This window comes from Trachinotus anak, unplaced genomic scaffold, assembly GCF_046630095.1.
Source record: "Trachinotus anak isolate AG129_WGS33_773 ecotype Australia unplaced genomic scaffold, CSIRO_AGI_Tana_v1 ptg000007l, whole genome shotgun sequence".
In the NCBI taxonomy this organism is placed as follows: Eukaryota; Metazoa; Chordata; class Actinopteri; order Carangiformes; family Carangidae; genus Trachinotus; species Trachinotus anak.
In genome coordinates, this window is record NW_027273858.1 from 19,522,682 (window position 1) to 19,547,212 (window position 24,531).

The 24,531-nt window shown below is 41.6% G+C and overlaps 3 protein-coding genes across 8 annotated transcripts in view; 1 reads left to right on the plus strand and 2 right to left on the minus strand.

Moving 5' to 3' along the window:
• The window catches only part of ttc7a (tetratricopeptide repeat domain 7A), a 53,740-nt gene extending 43,882 nt beyond the window's left edge, over window positions 1-9,858 (minus strand). For 2 of the 3 annotated variants that reach the window (XR_011691452.1, XM_071481255.1), the window contains exons 1-6: window positions 8,532-8,800; window positions 6,578-6,741; window positions 6,223-6,391; window positions 2,391-2,521; window positions 1,161-1,285; window positions 92-170 (exon numbers count right to left, since the gene is read on the minus strand). Coding sequence is in view for 2 of the 3 variants with exons in the window: in XM_071481255.1 (XP_071337356.1) it covers window positions 92-170; window positions 1,161-1,285; window positions 2,391-2,521; window positions 6,223-6,391; window positions 6,578-6,741; window positions 8,532-8,661 (798 nt within the window). In the remaining variant the exon portion in view is untranslated. Of the gene's footprint in view, window positions 1-91; window positions 171-1,160; window positions 1,286-2,390; window positions 2,522-6,222; window positions 6,392-6,577; window positions 6,742-8,531; window positions 8,801-9,801 lie in introns of those variants that run through there. The other variant, XM_071481256.1, reaches the window with a different exon arrangement.
• Window positions 9,859-10,438: 580 nt separating this feature from the next.
• Window positions 10,439-14,342, plus strand: mcfd2 (multiple coagulation factor deficiency 2, ER cargo receptor complex subunit). Of its 4 annotated transcripts, none has more exons than XM_071481258.1 (4): window positions 10,439-10,565; window positions 11,206-11,385; window positions 11,491-11,650; window positions 12,361-14,342. In XM_071481258.1, exons 1-4 carry the CDS (start codon window positions 10,480-10,482, stop codon window positions 12,490-12,492), a joined length of 558 nt encoding a protein of 185 aa, XP_071337359.1. In that variant the 5' UTR covers window positions 10,439-10,479; the 3' UTR covers window positions 12,493-14,342. The 4 variants fall into 4 exon arrangements, with proteins under 4 accessions (XP_071337359.1, XP_071337360.1, XP_071337362.1 ...); XM_071481259.1 differs by having other exon boundaries at window positions 10,452-10,565; window positions 11,209-11,385; XM_071481261.1 differs by having other exon boundaries at window positions 10,494-10,542; window positions 11,209-11,385; window positions 12,361-13,061.
• A 202-nt stretch (window positions 14,343-14,544) lies between these two features.
• Window positions 14,545-16,917, minus strand: prop1 (PROP paired-like homeobox 1). Its single transcript, XM_071481257.1, has 3 exons — window positions 16,715-16,917; window positions 15,691-15,920; window positions 14,545-15,190 (listed from the first exon to the last, which is right to left on the minus strand). Exons 1-3 carry the CDS (start codon window positions 16,845-16,847, stop codon window positions 14,834-14,836), a joined length of 720 nt encoding a protein of 239 aa, XP_071337358.1. The 5' UTR covers window positions 16,848-16,917; the 3' UTR covers window positions 14,545-14,833.
• Window positions 16,918-24,531: the final 7,614 nt, after the last annotated feature.

The window sequence follows — 24,531 nt, forward strand, 5'->3', positions numbered from 1 at the left end:
TGTGTGTGTGTGTGTGTGTGTGTGTGTGTGTGTGTGTGTGTGTGTGTGTGTGTGTGTGTGTGTGTGTGCGTGCGTGCATGAGACACCTCACCTTCCTGAAGCTCTGAGACCCTCGTGACTCCACCACCCTGAGCACCCTGCGCAGCTGGTGAGCACCCTGAGCAAGATGACTAACACACACAGACACACACACGGTCGGCTTATATCAGAGATGTATTCAGTAAGTTGTGAAGTTGTAATAAATACAAAAAATAAACACAGTTTGCCATATAAACAATAAAGAAAAGTCGTGCAATGCTCTAACTAGCTAGCATTTCTAATATATTCTCCATCCTATTCACATGGTATAAATATTAGAAAAAAAAAACAGTGTAACACAGTACAATTCAACAGTACCCCAAACTGCAGCCATCAAAACTTGGGCATTATTATGCTGTTGTATCAGACATCTGAGGTTTTAGCTACAGTAGATGTACCTAATAAACTCACGCCTGAGTGTATGTGACAGTGCAGCACTTGTCGGACTTTGCCTTTTTAAGTCTAAGAGCAACACTGGCACCTGCTGGTCACAAATAAAAATGCATCTCTGCTGCACTGGGGTCATGTAGCGCTCCAGAGCCTTTTCTTGATTTCTTCTCCTCCTCACTTTCTAAAACAAGACAAGAGGTCAAAGCCCAAAGTTTTCCTCCAGTACAGACAAGGATGAATCAGCAAAAGACAGCAGCCACTAAACACACTGCATAACCGGTGAAGTCACATAAATACAGGTGGATAAACTGTGACTTCCAGTCTGTGGTTACATAAGGCCTACGATCATTTATATAAGAAAAATCAATTTAAAGAGATTCTTCCTGTTACTTTTGCTATTATTACAAATGATCCTGATTAAGAAGCAGTTGTATTTGACAGACTTTTCACCATTTGTTGACTTGTACTGTTGTAGAGGAGGTTAATTATCACAAAGTGTTCATCACATTGAAGGTAACATGTAGGAGAGCAGTTTTTGTTGCTGTACATGTTTTAACTGTTGCAGGTCAAGGGTTATTATGTTAAAAGGCACTTTTAACTGGTAAATGGGCTACAAAGAACAAAAGAAGACTGCGGCAGACTCTCAGTATGAGTTGTGTGCTGTTTGTTGTGTAAACACTTGGTAGACTCACCCCCTCTGCAGCAGACAAATGTAAGCGCTCTGCAATGCAGCCTGCAGGAAGTATCCCAGGTCGATGTCCATAGGTGGAGGAAGCAGGCTGGCTTTGGCTGTCTTGCTGTGGGGCGTGCTTACTACCTGAAAACACATGCACACATGGAAGTTTTAATTGACAACATTTAGGTACACATTAATTAAAAAAAATCCAAAGATGCTTTTGGTTCTTATTTTTTCATCATGCTCCAGTGTGCTGTCAGTGGAGAAGCAAAGCAAGTGTCTCATAGTGAATGAACACAGATAAAATCATTACATACCAGTCAGAGTAATACACATGACACTAGTGAGGGAAGTATTCAGACCTTTTACTTAACTAAAAGTACTAATACACCTGTAAAAATACTTCATGACATGTTTAAGTTCTACATTCAAAACCTTACTCAAGTAAAAATAGAGAAGCATTGGCAGCAAAATGTCAAGTCTCAAAAGTAAAAATACTGATGCAGAATTGAAGCAGTTATAACATTAATTGATCATTATTGTTGCTGTATGAGCATGTAAGTCGATCGTTAATTGAGACACAGTTAATTATAACTACTCCATGATATATTGTGCAGTTTACTCTATAAAAGTGCATCATATTTGATGAACTGATAATATGTTTTATATGTAAAACATTAATCTGACAAGTAAGCAGCAACTATAGCAGAACTATCACAAAATTGAAACTTTCAAGTATTTACCTTAAATGGACAGTTGTATAAAAAAAGTTTGGGTAAATTTGTTATTTTCTTGATTTTTGAAGTGAAAAAGAGGAAAAACAACCCTGCAGCAAACTGATGTTAAAACATTAAGGCACTGATACTTTTTATTCAATGAACTTAAAAGATAGGACAAAGTGGCATGTACAAAAGGTTTTGTATATGTTTCATTTTTTATGTCTGTTTGCTGCAGGGTTGTTTTTCCAAATTCCAAATATGGAATTTATACTTAGTTACTTTACACCACTGACAGATACAGAACCACTGAATATTACTAAATACTAAATATTTATGTCACAACGTGGTAAAGAATGAAGCTATAAATACACTTAAATAAAGAGTACTGGAAACCTTTATAAGTGATGACAATAAGATGTGTATAACTCACAGAAACACTTCTGTTTACAATGTTGGTGACCCTGCAGAAACACACAAACATAAAAACATGCTCATGTCATGCACACTCTACAGGTATAAACACCCACCTTATCGAGTTCCTGCAGGTAGGACAGAGCAGCATCGCAGGCCCTGAGGTAACAGGACAGACTCTCCTCCTCCCTCTCTGACAGACGAACCCGAGACACTGCAGAAACTGTCTGGTGGTCCAGAGACAGACCTGAAAGACAAGGAGAGTCCGCAGTCATGAATTTTACCACCACCTGCTATTACCAACCAGCAAATGGCCAATGACTGTGTGGTCTAGGACAGAAAGTAAAACACTCAATAAAATGCACTATTTAAAGCATGTCATTGTTCTATTTTGTAACTAGTTTTAAGTTTAAAGCGTCTGAGTTGTGTGTAATAAAGAAAATAAAGAAAACAAACTCCAGCTGTCGTGAACTGATTAAACAAATGTCTTAAAGGGAAATGCCACCAGTTTTAAACCTAAAGGCCAGTTTACTTGTCATTAGGAGTAAAAACATATGTCTGCTACAGAAGCACAGAGGAAATAACCTTGATGATGTCATTGGGGTCGCCTCAGCTTGGCCTTGGACATGTATAAGAGAAGGCCTGATATTAGGAACTAGGCACATGGAGTTTTAAACTAGGTATTTGCCAGGCAAGTGAAATATGGGTTTCATCATGGGAAGCATTATGTGAAGTGTTGTGTCCAGCGTTAGTGGAGCTTGCCTCAAACTAAGGTGGGAATATTTTTTTAATCTTTCTCCTGTGGCCAAAGAGTCCTCTAGCATTATGGAAACGCACCTCTAAATGAACTAAAATGATAGTAAAGTGATTTTGAAAAATTGCAACAGTGAAGGACACAATTATTAGAGTATTAATTTTATAGTTTGCAGGACATTGTAGTTTTGGTGCCACATGTCTCTGTGTTTTAATCTCAGCTATTTCTGTTGTTTGGAAAACTCAACATGTGATAATAAATATGCTGCTATTTTGATTTCACAGACAACAGTCACACAGCAATTCCTCACCTCACAATGTATGGACAACAAAAAGACAGAAGGAAAGAAACAACTGGGCTACTCATGATCAACTGATTCTGCTAAAAATAGGTCTACAGTTTGAATTTGTAGCCAAGATAAGGATTGATGGTCCACCACTAAATTCTGCTCAGACATTTAAGGGTCCCCCGGTGATCATGATAATGATAACAAATTAGCCTAAAGCCTAGGTAAAGCTAAACTAAGATTGCAAATATAGTAAACAGTATATCTGCTAAACAGTAGCACCTTAGCATTGTTATTGTTAGCAGTCTGCACACAGATACACACAGCTGCTAGCATGGCTGTAGGCTCTTCAATTTGTTTTTTTCAAGTGTAAACAAAACATCACCTTTAGAGCGCTGATTAGCCTCTAACAGAAGCTGAATTTCTTTCTGCATTTCTAAAGTCGTTCTGTGTGTTTTTCTAATATTGTGCTGTGCAGACAGACTCATTGCAGATGTATGAATACAGTGGATGGGGCAGCGGTGGTCCAGATGCCTGCTCTGATGTCCGTTAGTGGACTTATTGGTGCAAATAAACGGATGGAGCAGGAACTTTTCTAGACCGCTGTAGGCCTGTGACGGACAGCAGCCTCAGGCCAGACGCCAGGCCTAATCAAATAAACAGACAGCTGCCAAGAGACAAGACATCATCATCCAAATATTCACCATTGACTTAATTCCCACAACAATACACACACAAGACAGCATGCGAAGGAGCTTTGCAACCCCCACAGGATCTTATCTGTTTCCTCAGTATCATATCATTTAGCTGGATTCAAAACAATCAAAGGAAATCAAAATCTGACAGTTATTATAATAAAATTCTCCTCAGTTTCATGAGCATGAGGTCATGTCCGATGATTAGGAAACAGGGAGTATAATGACATGATGATGATGATGAGTGTAACAAGACACTGTGCTCTAAGGACCACAGACTGTGTAATGTTCTGTGACCTCTGACCTTTCAAAAATGTTGGTATTCAATGTGTCACAATAGTCAGAATTTTTAAGATGGTATCTGACTGGAAAAAAAAATCACATTTTAGAATTAACCCCCAAAATAACCAGCAATAACAAAACTGCATTTCTGGAGACTTCAGACAGCTTGTGTGCATGTGTGACTGTGAGTAACAGTGAACGCCTCTTTGACATATGACTCACAATCATCAGGCTTTTAAAAACAGCATCTGTATAGAAATCTGTCAGGACACACACACCAGTTGCAGTAAATCTGTTCCCAGAGGGACTATATGCTGTTACTTCACTCTGGATCTGTCCAATCGCAGACATTATTACCCCCAGGGGTGTCTTCAGGAGAGGCAGTTACAGAGATAACATGTCCGCATCATCTGTGTCATTCACAAGGTGAGGTTAAAATCTCAGACAAATACACTAGGAGGATAGTGACATAACCATCTGTCAAATCAAGCTGAGGTTTTCCAGCTGTGTTAGATTCATCTCCACAAACTGAAATTTATCTGCCCACCATCCTGACTTCCATTTCTACTTCTAAACTCCATACAAGGTCATTGTGATTTCAGGGCTGTAATAACTCCCAGCAAAGGGATTAGGAAGGGGATCATCAAGGAAATGTATGCAGGCAACTGTTCGGTCTTGCCTGTGGTGTTTTTCAGGGGAACGTGCCAGTCTTCAGTTGCTGTTCCTGCTTATATAAGGCTAACAGGTAGGAGATCTGCTGTAAAAGTAAACTGTGCAGCTCTACAGAGTCTGAAATCCTCCTGACAGCTAACACAAGGCTCCGGCTGACATTCTGTAGGTTTTTTTAGGCCCCTGATATTTTTTGCAGTACTGGAAATAGCTTCGTTATAAACTAGTTGAGTGGTGATAAGACCACTGCACAGGTTTCTCTGGGCAGATGTATGAATGTCCCACATGTAATAAGTGGTTTTAATAATAAAATGCATAACCTGAAAGCTTCTACTGTCAATATTTTGTCTGTGTTATAACACCATTGTGTTTATGTTCACTGTTTTGTTGCCATCAAAATTGTGTGTTATCCATAGAGTGTAAATGAAGATGGACATGGCCTCTGCGACGTGATCCATAGGTTTCTGGAGAGCAGTCTTGAAGCTTAGAGTGGGTCTGGGCTAACCCTTGGCTAATTCATTCGCTGGCTAATTAGCTAGTTAATGAGCTAAGCTAACAAGCCAGGTATGGTGAGTGTATACACAGGTACCCGCTAATTAGTGATAAAATAATACTGCTAGAATTTCACTCAAAATACGGGAGCACTGACTTCCTCACATTCTGTGAGTCAATTAACCGCACAACAAGCCGACCCGAATTAGCTGAGGGGAGGCCTAGCGGACAGCTAACTGTGACGGCACCCACCTGTCACTCAAAGTGGCCATGCCCTCAATTATGCATACCTTTAAGCCTTAATAAAATGTAAATGGGTGAGTTTGTAGTGGTTTCCTGGGGACATTGGGGTACCAGTCAGAGTCCTAGTCTGACAAAATACTGAGGAAAACTAGCAAAACCCTACAGAGGATATGATACCTTGTACCAACCCTAATTACCAGGTATACACAAGCTGAACACACAAAATAATAGTCAAGCAACGCTCAACACACGTCAGCCTAGAGCCAAATTCACAGTGTATTGAACTTGAACAGTTCAATACATAAAAATTCACTAAAATTGTTTTTGTTCCAGGCTGCGTTCATTTCTTCTTTGCAGGTCGTTAATGTTAAAAACGTGTTTGATGTTGTACTGCTTTATTTGCCCCATCTGATTTCTTCTTAGTGATGTTGCCGTGTTCCCGTTGTTACTGCCATTTGGAACAACAACAACTGGTAACAACAACATTGACAGTGAGACGAAAGAAAATAAAACCAACCCCCAGGTACCTTTAATGACAAATGCCTCAGCCAGCAGTCGCAGGTGATAGGTAGGCTGGTCGTCCTGTGTCAGCTCCTCCAGTCCCACCCTCGCACACATTCCCTGGGCGTCCCGGTAGCGACCCTGCACATAGTGCACTTTAGCCATTAGCAGCAGAGCTTCATTCAAGTACCTGGGCTGGAGGACAAAAGGCGACACATTGTTGGCAATAACTGGAACAACACAAAGGAAGAGATTTGTATATAAAACTTCCTGTGTTCTGTGGCATAATGTACTTCCTTTATTATGTTAAACAATAAAAAATAGAAGCAGAGAGGAATCTATAGCTATATGATGGCCTGAAGGAACACATATCAGACTGACTGTGAGTCGGCCTCGACTCAGGATGGTGTTGATGTGGCCTTTGGCCTTGGACAATCTGGGCTGGGTCTTGTCCATCAAAGGTATTGATCTCCGTAATAGGTCCATGTTTTCCTGCAGGCACTCCTCCAGCAGCGCCTCAGCCATCAGCAGTGTCCCGTAATCATCTGGGGGTGGGATTTAAAAAGTTAAACGTGAACGGAGTTTCCTGGAGTAGGCCTGAGCGTGGGGTCACAGGTCATTTGTTTCTGTAGCCAAAGCAAACCTCACTCGGCCTTTTAAAAACAGCGTTTCCCACCGGCTCAGGGGGAGCAGTTCAAATATCCCAGAGATCTGAAGTCTATTTAGCTACAGTTTCCATTTCCCTCGTACTTTCCTTAAATAGCTGTAATGTTGTAATCACATGATAAGCACTCCACATCCACCTACACTGAATCAACATATCAAACTTTACTGAACTGGTAAACTAACCCTGTTCGGACTGTGCCTCACATTTAGTGTCCAGTAGTAAACCTCGGTTTCTGTGTACACACACACACTTGATTAAAGCCTTCCTGTTTAGCTTTTTCATTTTGTGTGTGTGTGTGTTCTGACGCCAACTATGGAGCAGTGTTTATGTTCTGATATACTTGACATATTTGCCAGCTGGTTTTATCAGCACAGCCAAGGCTTAGCCTATCAGTGAGAGGAAGGTGAGAGATAAACAGCAGGACGTGTCTCGGCCCATAACCACAGTTACAGCTATTTAATGATTTCAAACAAGTTGCAGCGCAAACTTGGTAAGAGCCAGTGTTGCAATAAAGAGCAAACGCTGGTGTGGGGACAGTCTGAGATAAAATGTTCCTGTTCCAGTGTGAGAAGATGAATTTCACATTCTCTGTTTTCAGGAGTCGTTTCGTGATGCATTGTTGTGCATTGTTTTATAGTAGGGTGGATTTTTACCATTAAGTTTATTTCTTTATTACTTTACCTGCCATGAAGTTCCTCTGTCTCTAAGAAACTAACTTCTCCATGTCCCCAAGGCTGTGAGCTCGGCTAATGAGAAGCATGCATGCACACAGTAATACCGCACTGATTTAACACGTCGGTGCGTGTGCATGCAGGGGGAAAATGCGGGTCTGCACTGTCAGCCACTTAAGGGCTCAACAACAGCAGACTCACAGTCAAGTCACCTGAACCCGTGTTTGCTTTCCTAAGGTGAGAGGTGGGGGCTGGTGCATTAGTGACTTACCAAAGTAATGCTTTATGAGGCACGCAGTGATAAGTGTGTTTGCATTTCTTTGAGCACATGTACAGTGTGAACGATTTCAAGGGTAATGCAGGCAGTGAATGGTTCACTGGAAAGTCCTGTTTTGCATGAGAAATAGCAGGTGGCCTACTGTCTGTCCTGTCTGGAGCCCATACAATACCTGCGCTCACGTACACAGCCTTTCACCGTGTTTACTGTAAACTCCCAGGGAGGGGTTTTATTTTTGGAGACATCTGGTAACCCCTCTGTGACCCATGGTCTGACCCACTGAGACAGTTGTAATCAGCTCATCATTGTTATTAATATTATGTGGAATTCATCTGAATACTGAGGAAACCTCTGAGTACAGTAACTCACTCTATATTGTTGAGAGTTCAAAGTCCAACTTGTGTAGCCTATCGCGCAAAAATGCGCTGCAAAAAAAAAAAAAAAAAAAGTATCCGACCTGCACAAACTATTTAGATTCTTCATGATCATAAAATCTAACTTTTTTTTTTTACTGATCAAGGGAAAGAAATTCCTCTCGAAACAACTGGAATTTAAACAACTTTGGGCAAAATTTCTTGATCCCTGGTTTTCAACCCGATAATGGGACCTTGTGACTTCTTTTCCTATGGTTATTTTTTGCAGCGGGGACATCAGCGAGCAGCACGGACAGCCAGGAAGCGACAGCACACACCTCAACTTAAAGCTGGTGTAAACGCTCACCGTCGTCGTGGATCCGCGCAGCGTGCATCTGGTCGATGATCGCTGGCATCTTGTCCCACTGGCACTCGGCCCGGTACCGCTCCAGCTCCGCTTCTAGCCGGATCTGGGTGAAGGACACCCGGGATGCCATCGCTGCTCTGTCCCGGTGGTGACTGTACTCCCCGGACACGATGGGAGTAACTGCGGACTACCAGCAGAAATAAATGTGTAATCTTTGAGAGCGGAGGGATGGAGGGTGGAGTGTGGGTTACTACAGGCACAGGAGGTCATGGACAAACAAAAAAAAAAAAAAAAAAGCCAGTGCGCAAAAGTAAATAGGCTACTGAATAGGCTACATGTTGTTTCAATCAGAATTTGTGTTGTTACTATAACAACGAATTATTAAAATCTAATATCATCTACAGCAGGACTAAGTTTTATTCCAATTAACAAGGACATTTCTGCAATATTCACAGTGATTTCATCTATTTTGAACTTAAACCGTTTTAAATTTACTGTCATCTTGCAGCACTTTACCATGCATACTTATTACACTGCGCAGTATTATGCATAAATTGTCTTGTTGAGCGTTTGGCAATGCATTAGTGACTCCTGTCTGTAAAGGTTTCTTCTTGAAGTAAGTGTGGCATTTTGAGAGGGCTTGATCTGTAGCTGTGTGAAGGAGGGATGTCTTCCTCTCACAACCCATGTCCCTAATCGTTCCCGTTAACACTTTAACTGGATCAGGTAGGGCTTAAGAAACAGCAGTGCAAAGAATGCTGTGCTCTAATAGCCGGAGTGTGCGACCAGGCTCAGGCAGGGTACGTGCATATAAGGTGCTGTTTTCTTCTTTTGATAGTGTTCATTTCACAGATGAGTTCAGTGGGGGAAAAAATCAAATTGTAATTGCTTGGCCTGGTCCCTGATCTGGGTTCAGCACCGCTGGCAGGCTGACGCTGGCTAACCTCCTGGCTCAGATACAAAACATTACATCTGTCAGCTACTGCACCGTGACATGTAATTGCACTGTATCAAGCAGGTTGCGCACACTAATGGCTGCGCTCGGCGGTCAGTTCACACAAACTATAGCTCTTACATGTGGAAACTGTGAAGTTAAGGGGAAAAAGGGAAGAAATCACATGAATCCATCAGCAGTTTAACAACAGTTGTCCTAACATTAGTCCTATCAACCACAGCACAGGGTTTAAATACACAGGGAGAAACGGGTCACGCACTACTGAGGGCTCTTACTGGGGGTGTAAATGAGCTACTTTATGACATAAAATAAAACCTCAAGCCTCCTGAACAGAGATTTAGCTGCGTCATTTTCTCTCGGGAAACTTGACATTTGTGTGACACTCTCGACGCTTCTCCTCCTCATCATAAGTCCACCACACAGCGTGAGCTTGTGCGCCGCAGATTTGACAGCTGAGCGGCTGCCTCACGCCCCCTGATGACGTAGTAAGAGGGTCACGTCAAAGGTTTCTTCTCTGTCAAGATAAATATCGACGTAAAACTACTTTGCCCTGTGAGAAGTGCCACAAGTGCACATATTCCAGTAGTTTTGTGAAATAGCTAAGATGTTAGCTGTTGTTGTTAGATGTTGTTTTACCCAACAGACTAAACAACTTCATACGATTTCAGCCGGCTTTCGGCCACCCCAGGAAACATACGTTTTGTTACTTATTTAATGCTATTTGTAGGTGTTAGGGTGTTACAGCTGTGTCGTTATCTTACTCCAACTTTACACTTTTTGTTGAAGCATGTATACGTATAAACATGTATTTACAGGTTATAATAAAAATGTAATTATCTCAGATAAAAGTTGCCATGTAGGCTGTTTTTAAGAGCGTACGGACGTTAGTGGAGTTAATCCTCTAACTTCCGTTGTATACTCTCTGATAACATTAACCAATCATAATGAGCTGTCGTGTCCAAGAGGGGCTACGGCAAGCCGCTTGGCCCGTAAATGCTGTGGCTAAACGTTATTGCCTCCCAACTATTCAAACAAGATAACAGTCCGCGGAGCCAGGTGAAGATACAAATTAGCTTCAAGTAGGTAGCAAACCTGTCTTTTTTACAAACTATATCATTGTAAGTCTTGTAGTAGTTCATGCATTTAACAGGTCTTGTCAATTGTATGTAGGCTTGAATTGAAGCTTCGTGCTAGCCAATCTTTGTATAGCTTTTGAGCTAACGATGATCATTGTTTCTGATAATTTCTAGTCTAAAGACATGGCAGGCATGGTAATGTAACCTCATAGTGCATGTAGCAGAGCGCTCAGTCTGATATTTTCACAGAAACAATCATGCTTTTAGCCTATTAATAGCCTTTGGTAGTTTAATGTTTTGTTTTTTTTGGGGTTTTTTTTAAAATCAGTGTTTCATGATAAACATATGGCACACAATGGTGATTAATGACAGAAACAACAAGAAAAAGAAACTCGATTTACCTAAAAGTCTAAAGTTGAAGGTTGTCTGCTTGAAATACTGGGATATTTGAATGAAATCTGTGAGAGAAAAATAAATTACAGAACGTAGATAAGTTTTAAAAAACTATGTAAGCCTATTGTGCATTATCAGGATATGTGATGTCCACCATTGTAGATTTATAGAATACAGTACACCTGTTTTTTTTGTTTTTTTTAACTCTGCCTGTCCTGCTGTCTGTGTGTCCCACTCTCTGTGTGCCCAGCAGAATGATGAGTGGCCGGTTCAGTGTGCACTGGGGGGGTCTGCTCCTACTGTCCTGCTGTCTGCTGTGTGTTTATTCTCATGTGGATCCACATCAGCAGCAGCAGCCACCTGTCATAGAGAGTGCGGCTCACATAACGGGCCATGGTCGCCTGGACAAAAACATGGTTCAGGACAAAGAGTGAGTAATAGCTCCTGATTCAGAAGGGTTATTTGCACATACCAATGAACTTTGAACGGAGTCAGCAGCAACGTTCGCAAACTCTGTGACCTCTTTGTCTACCAGCCACATCATGGAGCATCTGGAGGGAGTGATAGACAAACCAGAGACAGACATGACACCCCAGGAGCTTCAGCTGCACTATTTCAAGATGCATGATTATGATGGAAACAACCTCTTGGATGGGCTGGAGCTAGCTACAGCGATCACACATGTACACAGAGAGGTAGGTGTGTGTGGTTGTGAACATTTGCTTTGTTTGTTGTTGCCTTTGGTACATAAAACCATGTGTTACTGACTGCTTAAAGAGGGAGCACAGAGGACGTGTGTGTTTACCAGCTTAATGCACTTGTTTGTGCTAAAGGTTTATGTTTTGACAAAAAAAAATGTATACGGTCATATTTTGCGAGTGCAACTGATTTCATTACCCTGGTAAACGCACTTAGTGGTTACTTAATCTGTATTATTTGGAGTGTGCAACAGGTTTCACTGCGTTCATTAGATAACACACCACACACTTGTCTCTGAGCTTTTCCAACCTGGCCTGGTTTTGTTTTTCTCAGTGTAACACAATTAAAAATAATAATAATGAATTAGGGCCAACAGTTATTTTCATTATCAATCATTTTTAAAAATATCTTTGAAAATTAAAAAAAGAAATGGGGACTAATGCCCCTCTCAAGTTTCAAAAGCCCAAGGTGACACAAGGTGTCTTGTTTTGTCAAAGCCCAAAGATATTTAATGAAAGTAATATGAAACACAAAAGAGCAGCAAAGTTTCACATTTGAAAAATGTTAACCAGCAAATATTTGCAATATGAACATTGTAGCTGTCCTAATGAATAACATCTGTGATTGCCACATGTTGCCACATAATACATGAACAGGAATTCTGTTGTCAGACATGTGTCTTTTTTCTTTTTCTTTTCTTGTTTAGGAGAGAGGAGAGAACAGCCAGCCAATGAGAGAGGAGGAACTGATTAATCTCATCGATGATGTTCTGAGGGACGATGACAAAAACAATGACGGTTATATAGATTATGCAGAGTTTGCCAAATCACTGGAGTAGAGTGTCCTCACATGTCATCATGTCCACAACAACAGCAAGGAATCTGCAGAGAAGGGGAGGACCATTAGTGGGTTTACATGGAGCCACACTGAGAAGCTGCCTCATATCGTGGAAGACCATCATTTAATCTTTTCTAATTCTCTCACAGGTGATCAGTCAGGGTTGTTGGTGATTTATGAGAGTTTTTCATCCTTTCTAAGCTCGTGGCAGTTTTTTTTGTCCAAGCTGGAAAGCAGGAACAACTTTGGTTCTGCCAGTAATTTAACAAGCAACAGAAAAAAGTGGAGCTCAAGATGCCACAGTTTTTTTTTTTTCTCTGGTGACTCTGGTGTATGCTGGTGTATAAGTCACAGAGGGGTGTTTCTACATCCTCTGTTTTTGTAGGTTCCTTGAAATCATGTCATTTTAAAAGGACCAGTTCACCCAATATCACTTATTTTAAACTTTATTGGTATATAGCCATAAAATACACTGTCAGTTCTGTTCAGTGTGGTTTAGAGAGAACTCTGACTCCTGTCAATGGCCAAATACAAGCAAGCTCAAAACTTTTCATTCTACCAAAGTACTACCCTGAACACTGATTCCCCTTCACTGCACTGATGTGTCACACAGAAGTCTCAGATATCTCAAAACCTGTTTTAAAAAAAAAAAAAAAAAAAAAAAAAAAAAAAGCTGTAAAACCAATTTTGTAATTTGGGTGAACTGATCCTTTACACGTGCAGGAGTGCTGTAGTTTGTGTCTACTTCTGTGTTTGTCTTTTCGTGGTGCTACACTTAATTCATTCTGGTAGCACAGTAGCATGTAAACAGAAGGTCATCATTTTAACTGCACCAGTGTCCATTTCACACTGTGCTGTGTAGATGGTGGACTTGTCACACACCTGCTGTTTGATGCTCATCATAGTGGACCAAACGATTCCTTCTGCGAATCCATTTCATTTGCTGTTTGTGAGACAAACAGGTCGTCCTCATGACAACAGAAAGTGGCCTTGCTCAGATGTAGAGTTTATCATGTAGTGTGTGTGTGTTTGTGTGTAGAGAGTAGAAACTTTGTTGAACTGATGAGGCGGCTGAAGGAAGCCCAGGGTTACAAGCAGAATATGAACCTGAATGACACGGTGTGGCGCCACAGCACCACACGTTTCTCCTTGAGGTAGTTTTTGCTGTGATCCTCATGATGATTACGACAACAAAATGAGCCAATCACCATTATCCTGCCTGTAGTCGGGCAGCCAGCAGGTTTAGTCATGAAGTGAATGTAAATCAGCATCGTACAGTGCAGTGCTGGTTCTTTATCACTGGATAAGCTCGACTCAAAGCACACTGGTTGATGCTGCTGCCACTGCAGTTTTTTTGAAAAGCTGTCTTAGCTTCATGTGTTTCCACAAAAGCATTTGTTCACAACTCCTTCGCTTGAGCTATTAGCTGCCTTTCAAACAGATGTGAATGCGACACTTCAGGTCTTTGAGTGTGTCAACGATTGTTGAATACATCTGTACTTTCTTCTATAGTATGATTTTGGTATAAATGAATTCTATATTTTTGCCATTCAGTATTGTTTCAGATTGTTGAATGCAAATATATATATTAAAAAAAAGACTGAAAGCATAACAGATACAACTCTGTTGTTTCTGACATGTGAAATATTAAAAAAAAAAAAAACGAAAAAGAACGTTTTGTCTTGTAATGTCTCTTGTTTTAAATTGAATTATGGTGTGGGATTAGATTAAGTACATTAAAGCACTTGTAGTATCATCAAATGCGTATGTTTATTTTTGAAATGCAAAGGCAAGATACTCTGCACATGGAGCAGATTCCAAACCATATTTTGGCTGAAATGCTGAGAAAAAGTTTTATGTTTGTGTTCTTGTGTGTTTGTGTGCGCATAGTCAACTAATAACTAACAACTACATTTCTTCTGGAACTTAACACTTCTTGTGGCTGTCAACAGAGAGAAAACTCAGTGAGACGTGGCTGCAAGCTTCACAGTAACATCTAGTATATGAACCTTAAGTGAACTAGTCATTCTGAGGTAAAAAAAAAAAAAAAAAATCAAAATTGAAAGAACATTTTAATACACGTAAACAAAGGTATCTGACATACACTTCAGTACATACTTGAGGTGATTGCAGGACATGAAATGAGTTGTTGCACTTGTAACCCAGAGTCCACAGAAGCACACGTGTGACTAGAAAGTTGCAAATTTGAATCTACAGGCTAGTTTAGAAAATGCAGGTATGAAACAGTGGAGTCGTGAATGTGTGTAAGAAGGTGTAGGTTAAAAGGAAAGGTGTTAGTGAATTTTATTTTGTAATATACAACATGTTTCCCCATCGACACCTTAGCTCCAGGGGGAGGTGGGGTCCAGAGGCTGCATGGAGGCCAATGAGAACATGGGCGAGGTGAGGTTGCCCCTCAGAGGGCTGTACCAGTCGTCGTGCTGGTGCTGGGAGGCAGACTGTGTGGGGACACTGGGGTAGGGACACTGGCTGACCGGGCCTGGGTGGCGGGAGTACATGGGGGAGAGACGGGGGATGTGAGCCAGGGGCTGGGTGTAGTACTGTCGAGCCATGCCGGACGGCTGGACGTGCATGCCTCCCAGCAGAGCCCTGTGGCCCGGCATCACACCCACAGGGAGCACCTTCTGGGAGGCCCGCTCCTGCTTCCGCTGTTTGGCTCTTCTGTTTTGAAACCACACCTGCAGGGACGAGGGCAGGTTGGAGAAAAGGACAGATTAGTCAGCCTGCACCTGATGATATCAAGTAATTCAATAGGGTGGGTTCAGCAAAACCGGGACATTTAAGCTTTGCCTTGTTTTGTCATTGAACGAGACAGAACTGGTACAGATTTTATTTTACCATGAAATCTTGCCACATCTCCAGGAATTATCGGACTTGCTGTCAATAACCTTCTGATAATTACATATTTGTTGCTTCAGCACCACAGGATTGCATCATATTGCCAGGTGTGCTATCATTTCTAGGTTCCTTTCTGTTCCACTTACTGGGACACCTCTGCCTTTCATGCTATGACAAGTCTGAATGTCTGTTGTGAAAAAGGCCCATGACAAAGTGAAGTTGATTATCCATAAAATAACTAACCCCCGTCTCTTGACCCTTGGCTCAAATATCAGGTTGCACATCACAACTATCAACAAAATGAGGTTGTAAGAGAGTTGCGGTTTGAAAGCTGACCGACCTGTATGCGAGCCTCGTTGAGTTTGGTGATGCGGGCCAGCTCTTCTCTGTAGTAGATATCAGGATACTGGTTTTGCCCAAAGGCCACCTCCAGCTGTTCCAGCTGCTTGTGGCTGAAGGTGGTGCGATGGCGTCTCCTGGCTGGGGTGGGGTAGGCCCTGCTCCGTCGGCTGAGACCAGCAGCGATGGAGGTCTCGCGCAATGACCCCTTCCTCACCGACTCTCCTATATCTGTTTTGAGCAGGAAGAAAAGGTCAAGGCTTTGAGTAGCTGCTGAAGAGCGAATTTCACCGATGACTGTCTCAAAAAAGAGGGATTACACTGACTTAATGGTTCCCACTGCCATCAGGCAACCTGAGAGCCAGAGAGCTTTAGCTGCCAAAGACGAGCTCGTGAGAAAGAGATACCAGAAACTGGGGGATTTGACCAAGATTATTAACACAGTCACTAACAAAGTGACTAATCTGTCAAATTGGTGGATGGAGCTGACCTCGTCTGCTCATACCATAATGGCTGGAGAAGACACAGAAGACTGATGACAGTTTGTTTGTTTTTCTCTCTCTCTCTTACTTATTTATCTATTTTTTGCAAATCTGGTGACTTCATTCAAACTATCTCAAAAAATGAAATTTTGAAATAAGAATAAAATTGGATCACACACTACAAACTACTAAGCTTTGAATACTGTTCACAGAGTAATACTTTTATGTTGCTAATTGGCAACTTCAACAACTAACACACTATACGAACCTGAGCAATAAGGTTTTCAATTAAGAATTTAAAGATGTGAAGAGACAACAGATTTATACTATTCAGCATCTTTAAATTTAACAATTTTGATGATTCAGAAATCCCATACACATTTTCAAGTTTAAAATGTGACTCCTCTAGCTTTTAGATCACCATGTAACACTGTAACTCTCCACTGACTAAATGGAAGGAGACCATCAATGCATTAAAGTTACATATATCAAAATAAAAAATATTAATTTTATATTATTACAACTTGTCTTCTTTGGACTCACCTGCACTGGAGCTGACAGTAGCCATATCAGAGTAGACCTCTGCACAGTCTGGGTGGCTCCTCACTGCGTCCCCTGACACCTTTACCTGCGCCATAACTGCAGCTCTGCTCAGTGACGGGATGATCCGCACCATCTGATCCCCACACAGACACAACTGACCATATAGTCACATGCCGTGCCCATGTCCCACCCATCAGGGTTACCTTTAACTTTGTGGGTGTGCATCAGGGGCCAGTGGAGTGGATACTTAGAGAGGGACTAATGCAGCTCAGGGAGAGTTCAGTTTATCTGAGGCGTTATTTTGAGATGTGATAGACTTTTTGTTGTATCTGTATTTCTTAAATTTCTGCATTTATTTATCTGCTACAGTGACTTCCCTACATTTCCCAGAATGCCCTTCAAGGAGGCCCTGAGAAGGGACAAAAACCTTTTTCTTTCTGTAGATATGCAGGTAGAAGTTTCTGAGACACTGGGATGTGATGATTGATGATGATCTCTTCAGACGTCAAATGTCTGACGCGGCACTGGATGCAGGTTTAATTTCTGCTCCTGGTGTCAACACTGGCCGCATTTCTCCCTGTACAAACTGAAAATTCTTCAAACAATATCCTCTTTGCGCGTGACTCTGAGGGACTTTATTTGGATGTTTCTACATTCGCCCAGTATCTAAAATAACACAAGGGAAAATCTGCATCCCCCGTGTCCCCGGTTAGGTTTTTAAATTTAGCTTAAAAAAACATTTGACTATAAAAGATTAAGGAAAAAGTATGTTTATTCAAGTGCAGTGCAGTACTTGAGTTATTTGTCAATCTCGAGTATTTCCATTTTATGCTTCTACTGTTGATGATATGTGCACTCTTAAATTTGAATGAGAAATATTGTACTTTTTTGGTATTACACTGCATTTACTAGTTACTTTGCAGGTACATACAAAAATATCATCAATATCAAAAATCATCAATATATAAAATATGATGAAATATTACAGATTAAGCTGCCTAACAGTTTATAAAGTAGTTAAAATTTGCTCCACATTAAACAGTTACAACACTAACATGCCTCCCATTTGGTAATGCTTTACTAATAATTAAACAATAATATAATATACGACAATAAAACCATAACAGGGACTCTTCTGTTGCACAGTAAGAAGTTGATTATACTTTCAGTCCATTTTGATGACAACACTTTTGTTCCTCTGTACGATTTTATTTGCAATGGAGAATTTTGCATCAATGCATTTGCATTGACACATGAATGCAGACATTTTTTTTTTTACATGTGTATGTTATGTTCACATACATGAATGTGTTAGAAAAAAACAAAAAACAAAAAAACTTTGAGGGGCTATTATTTTACTTCAGTATTGAAGAATTTAAAGTCTCATTATTCTCATCATTTTAATTCCAGTAATTCAGGTGATAATGCTTGTTTTTGTTTTTGCAGAAACAGATCACTGGGTGAAAATCCTTCTTTGCACTGAAACTCAAAATGCCAATTTGCTGCTTTTCAATTCATGAGTTAATTCTAAACTAATCTGGTGAGCTGCAGCTGCCTTTGCGCCCACCAGGTGGCCCTCAGGCTGTGTCACACAGAAAAACTGAAGATGAAATTTCAAAACCTTGCATATGTAAAAGAAACAATCCTCAGCAGTCTATGTTTTGCTACAGGGGCAGAGACCACCCAGCTGAGTACACTCCCCAGTCTCCCACAAACACAACCCCTCTCAGGTCAGTTCCTCCCTTTGGTTCGCTGTATCGTGACTGACAGGGCACCCCGTCGGCTGGATTAACTCAGTTGAACTCATCTGTAACCTCCCAGGACCCCAGCTGCTATCAGCAGTTCCCATGATGCTAAACTCAGTCCAGGGCCAGTATGGAGGGCTGGCCCTCTTACACTCCACTGGATACTAGGAAGAGACCCACTAATGTCCTACTCAGCACTGAGTCATGACAGGGAGCATGGCAGGCAGCTACATAGCTGGAGAGCAGCAGCTGGCTTTTTATCAGACACCCAGTCATCATGCACTATATTTGTTGAACAATGCTGTTTGTGTGTGTGTGTGTGTGTGTATTCATATAGTGGCAGTAATGTGTACTGGGAACACCCCGCGCATGTTGGCCACATGCAGCTTATCCGAGGAGGGTGGTTATATATCACATGAGAACGTCTAATGTCAGTGTGTTTGATAGTGCTGAATTCTGAGTAGTCCCTCTCCCTCTTGTGTAACATGTCATAAGCCATTTGACCTGAGCGATACATGTGACTCCTAAGAACCAGTAAATCAGAGGTACAAATGGAGACTGATGGGTCAAATTGATACCGTAGATTGTAGCCCCCACCTCCGCCTCCTCGGTCCAGAAGCCTTTCCAGGAAGGTAATTGCAGTGATTGAATGACCTGCTGCAGGATTGTCTGTTACATATGAATTCTCCGGTTGAACCAACTTTACTGCAGATTCCTTGAGAAAGTCCCTTTGCCTTGTTCTGGGCTCTCTGCACAGCAACATCTAATTTAATTCCTTGTGACACGTCGTTTGCAAGAGCCAAGTCCTGTGTGTCCTGGAAGAGCGTCTATCTTCCCTGCATTGTGTGTGTGTGTGTGCGTGTGCGTGTGTGTGTGTGTGTGTGTGTGCGTGGGTGCGTGTGTGTGGGTGTGTGTGTGTGTGTGTGTGGCTGCCAAGTTCTCTACGGATCCCATATTCAGCTCACATGTTTCCTGTCCCGGACAACGACTCGGCCACAACCCCCCCTCCCCACCCCACCCCCCAGCAAAGCACACTGAGCCTGTCTGTGTTTTCTGTCTGTACCTTCACGTCTGTTTGTCTCCCTAATAAATACAATGTCTAGCAACAGTCAATGATTTGGGCTTAAACTTTATTATCCATGTTTATATTTTTAGTATCAAGTTAATGGTTTCTGACTCTGAAACAACAATTTAACAATTTTGGAAGAGGTTGATGTTGAAGCAGCTAACGTTTTTTTTTTTTTTTTTGCTCTTCTTTGAGGTAAAAATGAGAAACAACTGTTTAGTTGGTTAAATGTATAGAATTTTCATATCTCAAAATCAAGACCATATTTCACAAAAACTCCAGACTCCAAAGAGGATGTTACCATATGTCCTCCTCTTTTCCAGGAATTTCTTTGTCCACAGGAATTTGATTGAAGGCACAAACTGAACATTTGCCATCAGGGTAGTGGAACTGAAGTCTAATTTTGACTTGTTGCTGAGCAAAATAAGTTTCTGTTTAGTGCTATAAAGCAGCACAGTTTTTCAGGCCAAAACCTCATGGCACGACAGAAGGCAGTGATGAGGCTGCCTTTGTTTTTAAAGATTGGTTTGTGTTTATAGTTACCCTCCTGTCCCAAAATGTACCAGGTTATTATACATTACTGCTGCTATTATTATTATTATTATTATTATTATTATTATTTTTACTTAACACTGGATTCTGTTACTCTGTGAAAGGGGTTGGTTGGGGTGAGAAACTCACAGATAATAATCCCCAGCTTCACTGTCAACTAATTGTTTTGATTTATGGTCCACAACTTCACTGTTTTGATTTTCTTCTCACCATGCCCATTAGTTGTGTTTCTAGACGCAGCTGTTTTCAGCAAAATGTCATTGATAAACACACTGCATGCTATCTGCCCAGCACCAAACAGCAGGCAGATAAAACTAGAGACCAGCTGGTGAACATATCGGAGCACATAGCAGCTAAAGAGCTGGATATTTTCCTCAGAAGTAGGTGAAGACCAAAAACAGAGCCACAAGAAGAGTGAATATCGGACTTACATTCGCCAAGATAGAAAGAAACATGACTTGAAATACTGAGTTACTCTGAATATTCAATCCTAACACCGGGGCCACACTAGATGCATGGCGTGTGTATTGCTGCTGCTGTTGCTGATCTGCTGTGGAAAAACGTGTGTGCGTTCACATTGGCTGCGTGTCTGCTGCATCACTGCTGCTGCCAACTCTATCTGTGCGCAAAGAGTTTGCAGGATACTACTTCACTTTTAATTCATTTCAGATTTATTTTTGACAGAAAATGTCTCTAAAGCACCACTGTCTCCACATGCAGCTGCTAAAATGGTTTAAAAAAAAATTGTGTCAATGACATACTCAGATTCAGTCTATACTAGACAGTCTAGTATGATCTCAGAATGACATCAACAGGTCTTTTCTCTATTCTTGCTGCAAGGCGCACACGTTACATGTGTAAAAAATACGCAAGACGATGACCTCCTAGATCATGCAACCCAGCCGCAACATGTGACACGTGCATCTCACTGGAGTCTCACGCAGGCAGTGTGCTCGCTCTAATCAGTTAACATGGGCGCCGAATTGAAAAAACAAGACAGATGTCCGTATGAGACGTAAACAAAGGTAATGAATTCGGTACGATGATGACACTTTACTAGAAGGCAACATTAACGGTCAGGAGAGGTGGCAGATGATGTGGAGCTGGAGATGAATCTGTGAAATGGCCTGTACACACTTTGGTTGATATTGATGCATACTTATGTTTCACTTCCATATTTCTATTATCAGGCTGCAGCGAGGCCAGAGGACCTGGAATCTACTGGACTCATCAATCCTCTGTGTGCTGATGAGTGAATAGTGAACAGGACTGGGATTATTTTTTTTTTTGCACAGGTAAAAACAATAAATATATGGCAACCTGTCTTGGTTTCAACGGTGACACATCGAGTTGTCGTCAACACAGAGATCATTAGAGGCCACAGGGTTGGTGAATGCAGCGTCCTTTATGCACCACTGGATTGTCACTGCGCTGCAAACGAATATTTTCTTCGGTAAAATGTGAAAAACATTGTAGATCCAGTCAAAGAACTTTGTTATCTCCCTCCGTCTCAGTTTCACTTTCTGTCTCAGACGCGTACACAGACACACACATCAGTTACAGAGCACACACATGCCCACACAATTTGATACAGTGCACACTTACGCACCATGTACAACCCCACCTCTCCTACGATGTACTTGGAAGAAATTAACATGCTAGTCATACTACACTGGGTGCTCAGTTTTAGACATCGACACACACGCACACACACACACACACACACATGTGCACCGGGCGTACACAGGCCTCTGTATGTTTGTGGCCATGCCCAGTATGGACACATAGAGGAAATTCTTCCCTCCCAATTTCCCGGGACTGAACTGGGAGTGACCTGGTTGGCAGACACACAGCCCCGATGGAAGGAATGCAGCTCAACTCCCCCCACCATCAACTACCCCCCTCCCATCCATCCAGCAGTCTGCTGCTGGCCCAGCTGTGTGAGGACAGTGAGAGAAACATACAGTACTGTAGGGTGAGAGGGATGGTTTTTTTTATCTCTACTTCTTGAAACTCCTCACCAAACTTTGGTGAGCACTATTTGAGCCACCTATGTGTTTGTTGTGGAAAAGATTAATCTGTGTTTGACATCAGGTCAACACTTTTTTTCTTATGCAACTCAGAAAGTACGTCCAGTCCACCAAAACAATAACCATAAGAGCCGCAACAACTGAAACAGGAACAAGAGCAAAAGCAGCAACAAGAGTTGAAAAAAGTGAAAACAGACACAGTAATAACAAAAGGCCAGAAAAGAAACTCCACAATAACAACAGTGGAAACAAAGAGACAAACAAAGCCAACCACATAATCATTCCTAACTCCTTACACCAATAAACGACAGCAGATACAGCGACAAACTGCATGTTAAACTTAGCACCGAGCTCACAACAAAGCTCGTGTTAATGTTGAAGCCCAAAGTACGTAAGTAGGTTTACGTCAAATGGAAGTTATCATGTAAACCAGCCGACAAACACCGCTCACGTTTTCTCCCACGTGGTCAGAGACGAGCTGAAGATGTTTGAATCAGGATCAGGATCAGAATCTGTTTTATTTTCACATACGAGGAATTTGCTTTGGTGTTTTGGTGCAAACAGTAAACATAGCAAGAAGGAAAACCCAAATTCATAAAGGGCCTGGTATGAATTTGGGCGAGGCATGGCTGCTATTTTTGTTATTATTACTATTATTTATTATTTTATTAGCCCACCTTATGCTGCCTGCAAATATTTCACTGCTCTGTGTGCCTGTGTTCATATACCACATCAAACTACTACTATAACTGAACTACTGCTACTATAACTGCACCCATCTTTGTCGGCCGTCGCTGATGATCTGTGAGCAAACCCAAAGCAATTCAGTAGAATGACTGGTTATTAAACCTACAATCAAAATTATGCAGTTACTGTTTAAGGCCACATCCACACTAATACGTTTCTCTGTCCAGGTGACCGTATTAGCTCCGTATCAGAGTCTCTGTCCATACTAACACACTTGAAAATGCATACATGCATGACCATTCATTTATTGTCTACTCTGCGGATGATTAGTTGCACAAAATATTACAAACAGAGACCAGCAGAGGCAGTTGTAGCTATAAATACAGAAATTAAGTGCACATCAGCTGCTAGCAAAGACAACAAGGTCAGTAACACCTGTAATGCGTTATCCATGTTGCTGATGCCACCGGCAGCTGAGGCTGATAACAACCAATCAGTTAGCGATCTTGGGTGTCGTCATCACCGTTTCCACAGGTCTCTTTTTTTTCTCCTCCAGACTGCAACTAAAGCAGGTCCAGCAGCTTTTTCAGCAGGCGTAAACTTAGCACAAGATATGTGTTTTACAGCTAAAACGTGGAGGTGTGGACGTAGCAGCAGCAGTAGTCCATAAGCCTGAATGCCTTCCAGAGGAGCCCAGTCAACCTGTGTGATCTTAATGAGCAATTATGATACTAGAGAACATTTGTTTTCTTTGATAGAACTGAGAGTGAGGCTAACTAACGTATTACATTAGCTAAGTTAGCCACAGAGACAGTAAGACAACATTAAAACTGCTGTGGTGTGGTGAGACTTTTAAGTTCAGTGGATGCGACACAAGAACTCGACCATATTCCACCGAGTCCCACATTACAGGTGTCAATGCTAACAATAGCTCGTCAGCGCATTTCCAGCTGCTAAATAGTTCAAGCACACATAGACTGGACCTATTTGCCAAATAGTGTCAAATTTTTTTAACATAAAACAAAAATAAACAGTATATTTACACTTTGACCATATACCTGGTGTGTGTGTGTGTGTGTGTGTGTGTGTGTGCTCGCTGCTGTGGCAGGAAACCAGGGGAGGGAGGGTGGAGGGCATCACCAGGGAGCGCCAATCTCCCAACCTGATATTTTGATTTAGACAGGCTGTGCCCACCCCAGAAATGGGGCACTTTCTCTCTAACAGGCAAAACAGCAGTTGCTCAAGCAGCACGTGGTAGTGACTGCTGGATATTTTAGTAACTACTCCTTTAATTAGCTTTGAATTTGGTACCTGTTCCCAAATAAACATCTACATTGCTAAATGGACACATTTTTAATGCCACATGACTGCCTCTGTCCATCTCAACTACTCATTGCTGGTGTATTATTACTAACATACGTCAGGTGGCCAGAAACACGACTCCAAATGAATCCTTTTAGTCTTGTTCTTAAAAGGGTCTCTGCTTAAATTGTCATTACTTTCTATTTTATTTACTGTGATTGACAGTTTGTTACAGTTGTTACCTAGGCAAAGTATGTTGTATCAATACAATTACAACCTAAATCACTCTGGTTACAGCTTTGTCTCTGTGACCACTGGACCAGTCTGCAGGCTGAAGTGGGAACCACTGTGCCCATTATGACTCAGCAGATGGTGCGGTATGCAGCACCACCCTATCAGTGCCCATGTGCCTGCAGGAGTACTCTGTGTTCTCTA

Excerpts from the sequence above, each read along its gene's own strand:
- mcfd2 (XM_071481258.1), top strand. The coding sequence starts at position 10,480 with ATGCTGTGGCTAAACGTTATTGCCTCCCAACTATTCAAACAAGATAAC. Across the intron at positions 10,566-11,205 it reads AAGATACAAATTAGCTTCAA|CAGAATGATGAGTGGCCGGT; the intron begins GTAGGTAGCAAA and ends CTGTGTGCCCAG. Across the intron at positions 11,386-11,490 it reads AACATGGTTCAGGACAAAGA|CCACATCATGGAGCATCTGG; the intron begins GTGAGTAATAGC and ends TTTGTCTACCAG.
- prop1 (XM_071481257.1), bottom strand. The coding sequence starts at position 16,847 with ATGGTGCGGATCATCCCGTCACTGAGCAGAGCTGCAGTTATGGCGCAG. Across the intron at positions 15,921-16,714 it reads TACTGTCAGCTCCAGTGCAG|ATATAGGAGAGTCGGTGAGG; the intron begins GTGAGTCCAAAG and ends TGCTCAAAACAG. Across the intron at positions 15,191-15,690 it reads TCAACGAGGCTCGCATACAG|GTGTGGTTTCAAAACAGAAG; the intron begins GTCGGTCAGCTT and ends TCGTCCCTGCAG.